The sequence below is a fragment of the Alternaria triticimaculans genome (assembly GCF_023758025.1).
Source record: "Alternaria triticimaculans strain BMP 0046 chromosome Unknown scaffold_36, whole genome shotgun sequence".
Taxonomy (NCBI): domain Eukaryota; kingdom Fungi; phylum Ascomycota; class Dothideomycetes; order Pleosporales; family Pleosporaceae; genus Alternaria; species Alternaria triticimaculans.
Window position 1 is genome coordinate 131,884 of NW_026055993.1, and position 12,318 is coordinate 144,201.

The 12,318-nt window shown below is 52.9% G+C and overlaps 3 protein-coding genes across 3 annotated transcripts; 1 reads left to right on the forward strand and 2 right to left on the reverse strand.

The window, feature by feature from the left end:
• Nucleotides 1-138: 138 nt before the first annotated feature.
• Nucleotides 139-1,520, forward strand: J4E78_010653 (uncharacterized protein; the record flags this gene model as incomplete). The annotated part of the gene is made up of 3 exons (XM_049371229.1): nt 139-144; nt 235-1,251; nt 1,320-1,520. 3 exons carry the CDS (start codon nt 139-141, stop codon nt 1,518-1,520), a joined length of 1,224 nt encoding a protein of 407 aa, XP_049217084.1.
• A 3,071-nt stretch (nt 1,521-4,591) lies between these two features.
• Nucleotides 4,592-6,103, reverse strand: J4E78_010654 (uncharacterized protein; the record flags this gene model as incomplete). The annotated part of the gene is made up of 3 exons (XM_049371230.1): nt 4,592-5,456; nt 5,504-5,846; nt 5,905-6,103. 3 exons carry the CDS (start codon nt 6,101-6,103, stop codon nt 4,592-4,594), a joined length of 1,407 nt encoding a protein of 468 aa, XP_049217085.1.
• A 2,407-nt stretch (nt 6,104-8,510) lies between these two features.
• Nucleotides 8,511-9,711, reverse strand: J4E78_010655 (uncharacterized protein; the record flags this gene model as incomplete). Its single annotated transcript, XM_049371231.1, has 2 exons — nt 8,511-9,616; nt 9,672-9,711. 2 exons carry the CDS (start codon nt 9,709-9,711, stop codon nt 8,511-8,513), a joined length of 1,146 nt encoding a protein of 381 aa, XP_049217086.1.
• Nucleotides 9,712-12,318: the final 2,607 nt, after the last annotated feature.

Sequence of the window (12,318 nt, forward strand, 5' to 3'; positions counted from 1 at the left end):
CTTCCTGCCCCAGCTCTGGTACTCTATGAACGCATTTAGTCGAATGCTCTTTGTTTTCATGACGATGGCCATGTCTTTGGCTGACATGGGGACTTCGCTTGCGCGCATGGGGGGCAAGTGTGAACACACACGCTAGTCATGAACGTCTCACGATCTAGCGCCACGACCAAGGCAATACTGTGCCGCGAACTTCGCTGGCCTTGATCTGGATACTTGACAAGTATAAGTATATAGACGCACATCGGGACTGAGGAAGCGTTATTCCCGAAGATCCTGAAGGGCCAACTCCCGCCTGCGTTCACCAACAATTCCATAGAGCAAGCCTCGACATTGCCAGTCCACTCCATCGCTGACACAGGTGCAAATGATCTCATGGATCTTGCTGGTCTTGATCCTTTTGCGCCCGCTACGAGCAGCCGTTCCATGCAGACAATGGAGCCAACGAAACCTTCCACCAGTCCGCAAACCGACACTGAAGACTTCGATGACATTGCAGCAGCGATCAGTCTGATGATGATGCAGACCGCCGACTCGGCCAAAGACAAGTTCTCCTTGGACAACTGCCATTCCGGTGCCTTCGAAGCTCCCGAAATCCCCTCCATGCGGGCGACAGAACCGAACAAGAATGACATTTCGTTGGAGACCAAAGACTTTGGTAGTTTTATCGCAGCTACAACAACAAGAAGAGCGCGCCCAATTCGCATCCCTTCCATATTCACCAGTCATCGCGTTGCTGCTGGCTCTCCCGCTCTTAGCTTTGCGCAACAATCCACTGTGGTTGATGAACAGCTGCCACTGACCTGGCTCCAAGACATGTCCAACGGCCCTGAGTTCGGTGGCGGCGATGTGACCAATTGGGATGACCCCACACCGGAATGCTTTTCCGCACCGCCGCCTTTACTGGAGCGGGCTCCAATGTTGCCAACGCAAGCGGCTCTGAACTCAACTCACGACATATGTCTTCCATTGGACAACGCCACTTCCATAAGCCTGTGGCTCGACGATATCAGCAGTGGGTTCACACCTGAGTCCTTGAGTTCTTCTCTACCATCACCGGAGGAGCGCGCAGCCCCATGTTCGAGCCGAGAGTACGACTCGTCAGGGCTATCTCGATTCTGCGAATTGCCTACGATCCGACCGAAGAAGCGCAAGCGCTCGTCCTCCGTCTTATCAGATGTCCAGTGCGCACTACGCCCGTCCTGGAATCAACCTTGGCCCTCCTCATCCATTCTACCGGACCATGACGTTCCAGTAAGTCACAGCACGGTCAGCTGGCATCTATTTCTTCTATTGTGAGTCATTGTTAACGCAGCTTGCAGCAATTTGTCTATCCCGATATGTCAAACGATATGCATGCGACAGAGAGCCTATGGGAGGGCCCAACGTGCGTGGAGCAGGTCGACGACCACAACAACCATGTGAACGATGCCTCGTTGAACCATGCGACAGGTACGGCGCTGTACCTATCAGAAAGCCAGCTCAAGTTTGGTAATGATAGCTGCTATACGTTGGCCAAGTGATTGGTCTAGAAGGGGAGCGGACTCATTGCTGAATGGTCTTCCATATTTTCTATAGGAATCAATATCGTTTAATCGTATCCGGAATGGCTGCGACAAATTACGCCAAATTGTGAAGTCCGTACTAATATGTTTGCTCCCCCTTCATTTCTTTGCTACATGCGAGACGGTCATCAGTGGAGCGTCGACACTTTGGGCAATGAAGAACTCGACCGTATCCTTGAACCGGAATACAATCTCATAGAGACAAAGTGGCAGAAGCCGAGGAGTTCCAGCCGGCAGTGAACCTGGAAGCTTCCATTAAAGCGTCAATACGATCGGGGACGGATGCGGGCATTGCTGCGACGCTCCACACCCAGCTCTACTGAATGCATCAACACCGTCGTCCTTCGCAGGAGCCTATCCTAACAGCCATCGTGTTCATGGGTGAATTTCTGGCTTGCTGGCGCGATAGAAAGATTGTCAAACCCGATAGATGCTCAAAGAAGTCAGATAACGGGCCAGATCAGCATCGTCATTGTTTGCAGGCTGTCTACGTTACGAACGATTGCAAAGGGCACGTGGCACGCATTACGCTGTACCGTAGTCGTTACGTACTGGTATTCCCAGAGTATTTGCTCTTAATGTCTCGCATTGTCGTCGCAGCGACGCAAATTCTGAGTCGCTACAGTCACCTGTACAGTCGTCGCCAATATCCCCTAGTTCTCGCTAAATCGACCCCCTACACCACCCAGGCATGCGCAGTGCTTGTCAAAGTCACTCTCGATGGGTCGGGCAGATTTGATGTCTTGATGCAGAGCGCACACGATCGCACAGAACCAGGATGCGCGACATGAAAGCCCCTCACACGGCGTTCCAAAGTTGTCGGGCTCATATTCGGGTCAGGTTTCAGCGCGTGCCAACGCCACATCCGCCATCGTCAACAGAAGACCCAAACTCGTCACATGTTCCTCAATGATGGGAATACAGGCAGTCTGCCAGCCGTATTAACTGCTTCGATAGGCGATTTCGTTGTTGCTACTGCTCAAGATGGAGCGCTTGAATCTCGGTGATGTGTTGGACGCCATCATGACGCGCAGCCATGACCGGGGTAGCAGCGCGCGACCCACTTAATTGCCGAAGTGAACCTGAGCACCCGTGCTTTTCCAGGCGCGTCTTAGCGTGGGGTCAGCCGCCAGCTGCATCTTCAACGTCGTCTCACGATCTTCAGCGAAGCTCACGCCGTCTTCTTTCCAAGATGTCTTCAACACGCTCAACCTGTGATCAGTTCCCGGTTCCCAACAGCGATACTCCAACGATGCGACATACAGCTCCTCTGTCTCCTGATCTGACGAAGCACATACAATAACACGCGCGAGTTTACAGCGAGGAGATGAGGCTCACATCCATACGACTGGGCAGCACTAGTCCATGAAAACATCCCTTTTCCGGCTTTGTTACCAAGTAAGTACCTTGTTAAGGCTTACAATTTGCTCCTCGCTGTCCATTGTAAGCTGCAGGGCTGTCTAGTTTCTGCCTTGCATCAGGTATCTAGATCTTCTACGGATGCACTAGCGTCTACATCGGGCGCCTTGAACACGATGGGAATGAGGTATGGCTCAAGAGGGGCACTACGGAGACTTCGACGTGCAGGTGAATCAAGATCTCAAAGAGCGATTCTGGTTCAGCGCGAGAGGGTGAACCAGGCCCGAAAACGTCTCCTTCACCTTTGGTCTTTCATTCTGAACATTCCAAAGTGACCTGGAAAGATACCAGAAAGGACCGAGCATATTCCACATGCGACGCTGATCGTGACTACTTAAGCTTCTACTACTCATCTCGTCACCAAAACCTTTAGCAACATCATGGGCACCACCGCTACCATCACAATGCAGGCGTCTGCGCAACATCACCCTGTAACCACCCCAGATTCCACTTCAACCACTATCAATTGCGCAATCCTAAATTCACAACGTTGTCTACGAACACCCCACAGAGAGAGAAGACACAAACCCGACTTCTTCATCTACGCTGACAACTCCACGACGAATTTTCGGAGGCCGTTGCCGCGAAACGAGGGTGCACGCATCCCGCTTCGCGACAAGGCCAACCTCGCGAATGCGGTGTTGGTACCTGTGTATCGCCGTGCCGACACTCCTTTTGTATTCAGTGCCGCCGATTCTTTGTGGGAAGATGATGAGAACTACACGAGAGATCACATTGCGAGCCGTCCTGCACCACCGCTTCATCGCATATACGAAACGCTGCCGCCGACCGTCTCGACTCGCTCCAGGTCATCACGACGGGTGAGGAGATTAGCGCCTTTACATACCCCACCTTCCACTCCTCATCGCCGCACGACACGACGTCAGATATCTGCACCAAAGTCACCATTCGTACCGATATCCATACCGATTCGAACTGCAATGCACGGCCAAGTCAATACATTCTCGTTTGACTGCACGACCTCGTTCACACAACCATACATTCTGCCAGCGCTACGCGTTCATCATCCCATCAGCCCCTCGAAACCGGTATCCAATGGTACATCATCCTCTCTTTTGGCTCATAACGCCACGTCACCATCAACACATCCCTCCACCAACGAGCCTACTGGCGATCGCGAGTTCCGCCTGTCAATTGTCTCTTCGCCGATCGAATCTGTTCACGAAGCCCCGGCGACGTATGCTCCGGGGTACAACTAGCTCGGTGCAAAGCAAGCATGTGAGGACCGGTGTATGGCCGCGGTTCTAGTGCGTAAAGCAGCAGTCGCAACGCGAAGAGGACAAGAACAGTTGAAGGATAAGGGATGTAATCGTTTCCTTATCGACACAGGTCAGTTGCGAGCGTGTCTCTGATGCCTGCGTGAATTTCCTTTGCGACGAGACCGTTTATGATGATAGTCGTGTTATAGCAAGGTCTTGTACTGAGAGCTGTGATGTACATCTGCCACATTTGCCAAACTAGCGTCTTTTGACATATTGCCAACTTCATTGCGTCTGTATTATTCACTCGTATCGATGTTAATCGTCTCACAACAAAGACACTCGGTGCTTTGTATTTGTAAGAGCTAACTTCCCTGCCTGGAAAACTACTCAAATTCTCTCAAACTCTGCATGTTCACTGGCCATTCGCATCATATCCACCCATTCCTCTTTCGTCTTGCCCTGAAACCAGCGTTCCGGGGGCAACAACCTCATTCCGCCATCCATGTTTCGTTGGATCTCATCATCCATCTCTTTTTGAAAAGCGGCATCATTGAGTCGCCAACCTGATGTAGCCGGCATATCGTCTTGAAACGGTAAGAATTTCTTAATGTGGTTGTACGCTGCGGGCGAGTCTGGCCCCCACTTTTCGTGCCCACTGTTACCAATATATAGTCGGTTGCACGATGACGGCAATTTTTCGGCGACATCGCTCCATTTGTACCCTACGGTAGCGAGATAGATGTACTCGAAGCGAGCATATCGCAATTGCGACTGTCGGGAGAGAAAGGTGATGAGAGTCGGTGTGTCCAGAACCAAACTCCGTAGCTTCAAAGTTGTCAAGGCCGGAAAGACTAGCGGTGTAATGTCTGCTGAGTCGGTGGCACTGATGCTACGAAAGAGCCTAGCGATGTTGTGCTCGCCCACATCCGGTAGTTGGGGATGTGATGTAGTCATGTTGCGGAACTCGAATGTTTTTAACGTCCCCGATGAGCAACGAATCAAGGCAGCGAGGGATTCAGCTTCGTTGTTAGATGTGTCAAGCATGAAGTCGACACTCTCGGCGTTGAACGAAAGTGCAGTGAGAGAGTTGAACATGTGTTCCAAGGCGGCACTTGTCGTGATTGAAGATGGATCAATCTTGGGGAGAAGCAGACTCTGGATGCGACTGTTCGACGCTTGAACGGCGGAGCATAGGAGTTCAAGGTGCTTCCAGGTCGTGCCGCATCCAGAAAACTGCTCGTCCACTTCATCGCTGACTGCGTTAGTTTGGTGTCATGCAAATCATGTGGTCATACTCACTCGCCACCCTCTTCGAATCCATAGTCGCCCAAGTCACAACGCCACTCTTGGACTTCGATAGCTTTCAGACACGGCATATGTGCGAAGAGCTTGACCATTGCTGCCAGAATCGCGTCTGCCCTTACGCGCTGCTCCTCCACCTTGGCGGCCCAGATCGCTTCCGCCTGCTCGATCAATTCGCGCTCTCTATCGGGTCTTGCTAGTCGTTCCGCGGCGAGACGACGAATTCCGGCATACTCACCTTCAGAGTCAGTTTCAAAGTCTTCTTCATCATACATTCGATGAAAGTCCTCCTCGTAATCTTGCTCACGCTCTAGCCAATGGCGATACCTCGACCAGAACCCTGGGAGAACAGTCAGTATCCGTCTGGCTATGGATAAATATCCATCGGCTGAGCTTACCAACTACGTAGTATTTGGGACTAAACTTGAGCTTCCGAACATGCCGCGCAATGTCGTGCGCAATGAGCTCATCCACTGTACTTTCCAAAGAAACCAACTCCACCGTGCGTGAACGACCCGGGTACATGACACACTCGTCATTTTCCATCCTGCCAAATCTGCTCTGGGGAGAGCCATCTAGATGAATTGTGGCGAACATCAGCGGCCTCACAATGGTCGCAAAAGCGCGACATGTTTGAGATACTGAGCGCAGGTGGTGCTGGGGCAAATGTGAGAAGATCTCGAGGTAAAGTTCATCGGGAAGTTCCATGGTGATCTGTGGTACTTGAGACTAGGGAAAGACAAACGAGCGCTATATGTAGGAAAAGCGTGCGGTCGGCAGCAGCGCGGGCGTGACTGCGCGATGGTTTCGCGATATTAGCCTGTTCGCGTGAGGCACTAAGCAGCAAGGCAGCAATCTCGAAATGGAACACTGATATTGACGACGCGGCCCGATTTCATGAGTGCGTGTGCAGAGACACGATTATTGGTGGGTGGTGCATCCAGTGTTGGTGATGAGGACTTGGTGCCAGGCAGCAGCAGCGCCTAAGATTCGGCGACAAGGTGCGGGGCGTTGGTGGCGCATCGCCATAGTAGCGGCAATTCATGCGGCAAGTCGAACACGTGCCTGCTGCAAAAGGCTGTGACAACGATACAACATCTGGGCAGATAACCCTGATGAATGCAGTGCTGGATAAATTCCTGGGGTGTTTTTCCATGGTCTTGTAAGCTACAGAGTAGAAGAAATGTGTTCACACCTCTTCAACTTCCTCCTAACACAGGCTGGTGACGAAATCAAGGTTTGCTGATATTGCACCTCGCGCACGTCGTCCGTCACAGCACAGCTGTCCTTGACAGCTCGATCACACTCCTGCAGTTATGACCATCTGCATGCAGTGAAGCACGACAACCCGCGGAACGATTGCGACGTTCGCATCTCGATGGGTGCAGAGAGTCTGCTGTCAGGGTGTTGTTCGCGCGCCTGACCCACACCCCCAAATGACCACAGCCCCCCCAGGAAGCACAACACAGTCCATGTCAACAAGACTCGAGCAGGGCTGGTACTTCCGCTGCGGTGGCAAGCGTGACTTTCGGAACAACAATGGCCGGGCTTCAGGGGCGTGAATCTACGCTTCTGATCCAAGTTGCCCGCGACGCCCTCCCGACTCCAATCCGTTGTGAATGCTGACGGTGTTGCGACCATTTCGTTGTCGCCAGACCCATGTCCACGGCGCATGCCATCTTCCGTGGAAGCAATGTGATCGCGACATGCTCTCGCCGCGCCGTCCTGATTGTCTGCAGGTTGCAGGAACGTGTCGAACGTTGGGGTGGCATAGTGCGATCGTCGAGCGCGCCGATATACGTGTAGGCTTAAGGGGTGCTTCAGTCGCGGTAGCATTTTGTCGCCTACACAGTGTCAACAATCTTGCAGCGTCGCGTGACGCGAGACATCTACTCACAGGGTGAAGGATCTTCTTTCGCGTCCAGGCTATCCAAGCTTTGCGCAGCGTGTTCGTCGCGAGCGGTCTTTTGCGAGCCGGCCACTCACGCCAGTTCCGAGCTCGAGACTGGCCGGCGAAGTAAGTCGTTTTGCCGAGACCAACACAGTCATATTGGCGTGATCATGTCGTCACCCCGAGCAGAAGGTCGGGTGCCAAAGAGGCGTTCGAGAGACGAGAAGCAACAGTGCCGCCTGAGAGAAAGTAGGGAAACGCTCCGTGTACGCCAACTTGTTGTCCAAGAAGGTGTACGATATAGCAACGCCAATTCCATCCTGGTGTTCAAGAGATGAGTGCTGTCGATGGTGAGCATGTTGCCGGGGCCAAAGTGTCGGACACTGCATCCTCGCAGTCAAGCGTTGGAGACCGCGGATATCTCAGAGTCATCAATACGGTATGGGGTATGATGTCCATACTACACTGAAGCGGTTAAGAGAAGCGTGGGCCATGGTCATGGAGACAATATGCTGAGGTCGAGTGTCAAGCGGCGCGACTCAAACTGTCCAATCGGAGCTCGTGGAGATCTCTAGCGCGGCCCTTACTGGAACCAGCCCACCACCCTCTGCTCGAACATCACCTGGGCACACGGCCCGCAGGCTACGTGAGTGACATGTCTGCATCTCCGCGGCAAAGGTTCATCCACGCGCGCCTCATCTGAATTATCTAGCAGCTGATGCATCAACGTAAAGTCCTCGCACCGGTATTTCCTTCACGTTTCAGCCGATCTCAGCCAGCCTTGCGGCCTTGCGGACTCGACGCCAACAGCAAGGGGCACTGGCTCCATTTTGTCGACGGTACCTAGGTATTGATCCGCACGGAGACATATGACAGACAAGCCACCTGCTGCGACATGGTGAGTAATGCAACGGGATAACACCAGAAACCGACATGCATGTCATGCAAGTCTTGTGGCATGTGAGATGGCCACAGTGAGAAGAGATTGTACCATGTATTAGACTACCGATGACTACCTTCGCCGCGTTCTCATTAGATCCACCAGTTCACACGAACGTTCAGCATTATACAAAGTTTCCACCGATACGACAGTCTGCCCCAACATACGAAACGTTACTCCTTCTTAGCCTTCTTCATCACCGGTCCTTGGTTGGCATAGCCCACACGAGGACGACTGTCACGATCCGAACCCCCTGATGCTGATGCCGTCTCCTTCGCTGGCGCGGACGATGTAGCTGTTGTGCTTTTTACTTCCTCTGCCAGCTCCTCGCGCCATCCCTGGAGAAAACCCCGAAGGTTCGCCTCGCCGCTGTTGACCTCGTTGACGTGAACGTTCGGAAGCATTACGTCCGGTACGGTCGCTGTAGTGGCTGCCCTGCCTGCGACGACATTGGAGCCACTTCCAGCAGCCTCTGGGTAACGACTTGGGTCGAGGAGTGTTCCTGGCCCCCTCAGAGGCGACTCTGCAGCTCCTTCCTCATCGTCCGCTTCCTTGTCTGGTTCTTCCACCATCTCATCTAGCGCCTGGAGTAACAGACCATCGACCTCTTTCTGACCGTCTGTGTTGTTATCTCCTACTACTTCCTTGGTGCCTTCTTCCATGACATCTCGCCGGGGTTTCTCTTCACCAGTATCGCCCATCTCATCTTTTCCTCCTCCAGCCCCCTCTTCTTTGGCCACTGTCCTGACATCTTCTTTGCTCGTACCAACAACTTCATCCTTGTCATCAGTGTCATCCCCTTCCATGGTCTCTTTGCCTATCGCCTCATCGAAGCTCTGATCTCCCTCCTCTTCGTCATCTTGTCTCTTCCTCTTTACACCTAGATCACCACCAGTTTCGACGGTGTCGATTGGGTCGTCTTCGCCAAGATCAATGTTGAGATCATCTTCCGGCAACACAAAGGTCTGGTGGGGTGCTGGGGTTTTGACAAGAAAGGTGGTATGATCCCAGGCCGTTGCCGAGGTGCTCGGCGCCTCCGGTACGTCGGGTTGAGCCAGCGGCTCTGGGAATTTGAACTCGGTCAGCGGGTCCGCCATTGGGTAGAGAAGTGACCCAGATAAATCCAAATATCCGCCTTTGGCCGTGGAACCGTTGAGAGGCAGCAGTTGTAGGCCCGTTGGGAGATCGGAAGACGTCGTGACTGGTGGTATGGGGTGTGATGCGGTAGTAGGAGGGGCGGGTTGCAGGCTCGGGCTCGGTGTCAGTGGTTTGTAGCGCCCTGTGGACAGGTCAGCATGAGCAGTATTATTGACAATTGCTGATCCGATACTTACTTCCATTGCTCCTACCCTGTGTGGGTGTCTCGTCCGCCATAGTCAGGCGTGTGTTGAGGGTTGACTGGGCGGCGTTGGATTCCAAGGTGCGGTCGGCCGGATTGCAAAGAGAGGGTAAGTGTCAAGGTCTTTGCACGCGCAGCTCAGTGGAATTTTCTGTTTATGTGTCGTGCGCAGTGCGCGTCACTTCGTATGCAGGTAGCCATGCAGCAAACGCTCACCGCGACGCGTCGAGAGAGCGCGAGTCGACATGTCATCTTCACTCTCACTTTCACTTTCACCTTCATTGCGTCGGCATCCACGCTGTATACAGCAAAGCAAATCTTGTGGAGAGCATTACTCGGGAGCATCCACAAATCTGCAGTCGCTTCTTCCTCTGCGTGCTATCAACGCGGTGAGTGGAGAAGCACGAGTGGTGACCAAGTTGGGGTTAGCGTAAGATCGGTACCCGCTAGCGCGCGGGAAGGGGAGAGATTGACGTGGGTGTCTCTAGAACATGAGAAATCGGCTCATGTGCTGCGTTGACGATGTGATTGAGGAGAGGTTTCTTTTCGGCTTCGTAATAAAGCTTTCCTGGTTCTGCTGAAGTGGACGTAGTCCAGCGTGCGCCAGTGCGCCCCATCAGGTTGCAGAAGCTGTCAAGCCGATCGGGATGCGGGTATGTCTGCACAACGAATTTCTCAACACAGCGCATCATGATATAGTGGCTGCTTCTGAAAGCTGCAACTGCGATCTCGGATTGAGGTCGCCTTCCAATGGTTCAACGCATGAGTGGTCTCATGGAGGCGCGTGAGTGGTACCTGAGAGCATCAGAAAGGACGAATCAGGCCCAACGTAAGCATAATAATAACGGCAGCTCGCCTGGTAGGGATTGCAGAGATGCTGAGTTCCTGCAGTATGCAGTACCTGATGATAGTCGGTCCGGAATGTGATGCAGCTGAAAGCAACGACGTTTGGAAGGAGGAAGCGAAGCACATCTGCTACCACCGATGTCGCCACTACTGTGTGTAAATCGTGGAGCCACCCCAAGCTTGCGTGGACGTCGCACGATCGCAGGTAACGGGCGAAGACCTCCGTAGAAATATGGCAGTGACGTCGCATACTGTCTCCTGCATCTAGCATCTTCGCGATCGGTGTTTGGCAACACTTTCGTGGTGACGAGAACAAAGGAATTTCCTCGGAAGGGTTGTCATGGACGGTTAGGCAGATGTGGATAAGTTCGCGAAAGAAGATGTAAACAGCGGCCACTCGCGTGGTGGTCGCAGCGCTCCACTCGTCGACCAGCTCATGACAGTTAAGGCCGCTCATGTTGCCATCATATGCATGTTCAGGCGTTTCGACTTCTGTCAAACCACCTTATTTCGGCTAGGGCATGAAGGAGTGCAGGGCGTGGCTGCGCAATGAGTAACGAGCATGGAATGGTGTAAGAGGGAGGAAAGAGGAACGCAAGGTGAGAGAAGAGAAGCAGATTAGAACACACAGGGAAAATAAGAAGCAGGGAAATGAAGACGTCAAAGAGAAGCTAGAGAGTATGAAACGCACGACAGCGAGCAAGGGAAGAGCAAGAAGAGGTTAGATATAGTGTCTGGCGTTCAGGGCACAACGAGAGTGCGCACGCCGGACAGGCCGCTCGAGAAGAGACGGCCGATCTCAAGATACTGTTTTTCTGTTTTCGTATTAAGCGATGCACAGCTGCTGTGAGTTCTGATGCACTATCGCACTATCCGGCGGGTCCGTTCCAAGCACCCACAACATGGCGAAGTCTTTACACAGGACATGTCGCATCACATCAAATTTGTCCGGGAACCCCCGTCCTTGCTTACCATTGCAACCCAGATCTTCCCAAACATGGCAAAATACACTGTACCTTTGGCGATGCCGTACTGACAAACGCCTGCACTATTCCGCCACCAGGATTCAGGATTATGCCTACGCATTGCGATATTGCCCGGATTCGCAAAGGCGCGATGCCCGATCATGTATGTGCCAAAGTGACTTTGTCCGGTGGTTGACGGCTTTCCGCTCGGTTCTTCAGAGCCCAGATCTAAATCGCTTCGTGGCCAGTCCATGATAAGACCCATGTGGTATGGTGGCAGAATATCTTGTCAGACGAGCAGCGGGACGAGTATCCCATGCCGCGATGGACGAAAACACGTGCTCCCATAAGGATGCCTGCCGTGAAGGCTCGTGTCTGCAACTAGGCCGTTGCTCAAAGTGGTGCCGGCCTGCGCCGCTTTGTTGTTCTTCAACCACGTTGTTCGTATCCCGGTTACGACTCCCTCTTGCTTCCTCCACCAGTGCTTCTTAATATGCTCTGGGTATCATTGGACAAGACCCTGTCGAGTCGTATACGTTGTGGATGCGAGTGAATGGTATGTGACGCGTTGTGTAGGGAGGTCGATAGCGGGATAGTTTCGTGGGGGTGAGGCTCTGTGACAGCGTTGTTTTCTGCGATGACTGTTCCAGTTAGCAAATATACCTCAATGGGGCATGTCGGACTCACAGGTGCCCGTTCGTGCTCGTTGCGAAAAGATTGAGAACAGGCTTCGTGATGTGTCCACGGATCCGCCGAAATTGGGGTTGGCGCACATGGGAGGGATGCGCCGTAACTGTAGTTAGTGGGATGTATACAAATCTTCCATCCTGT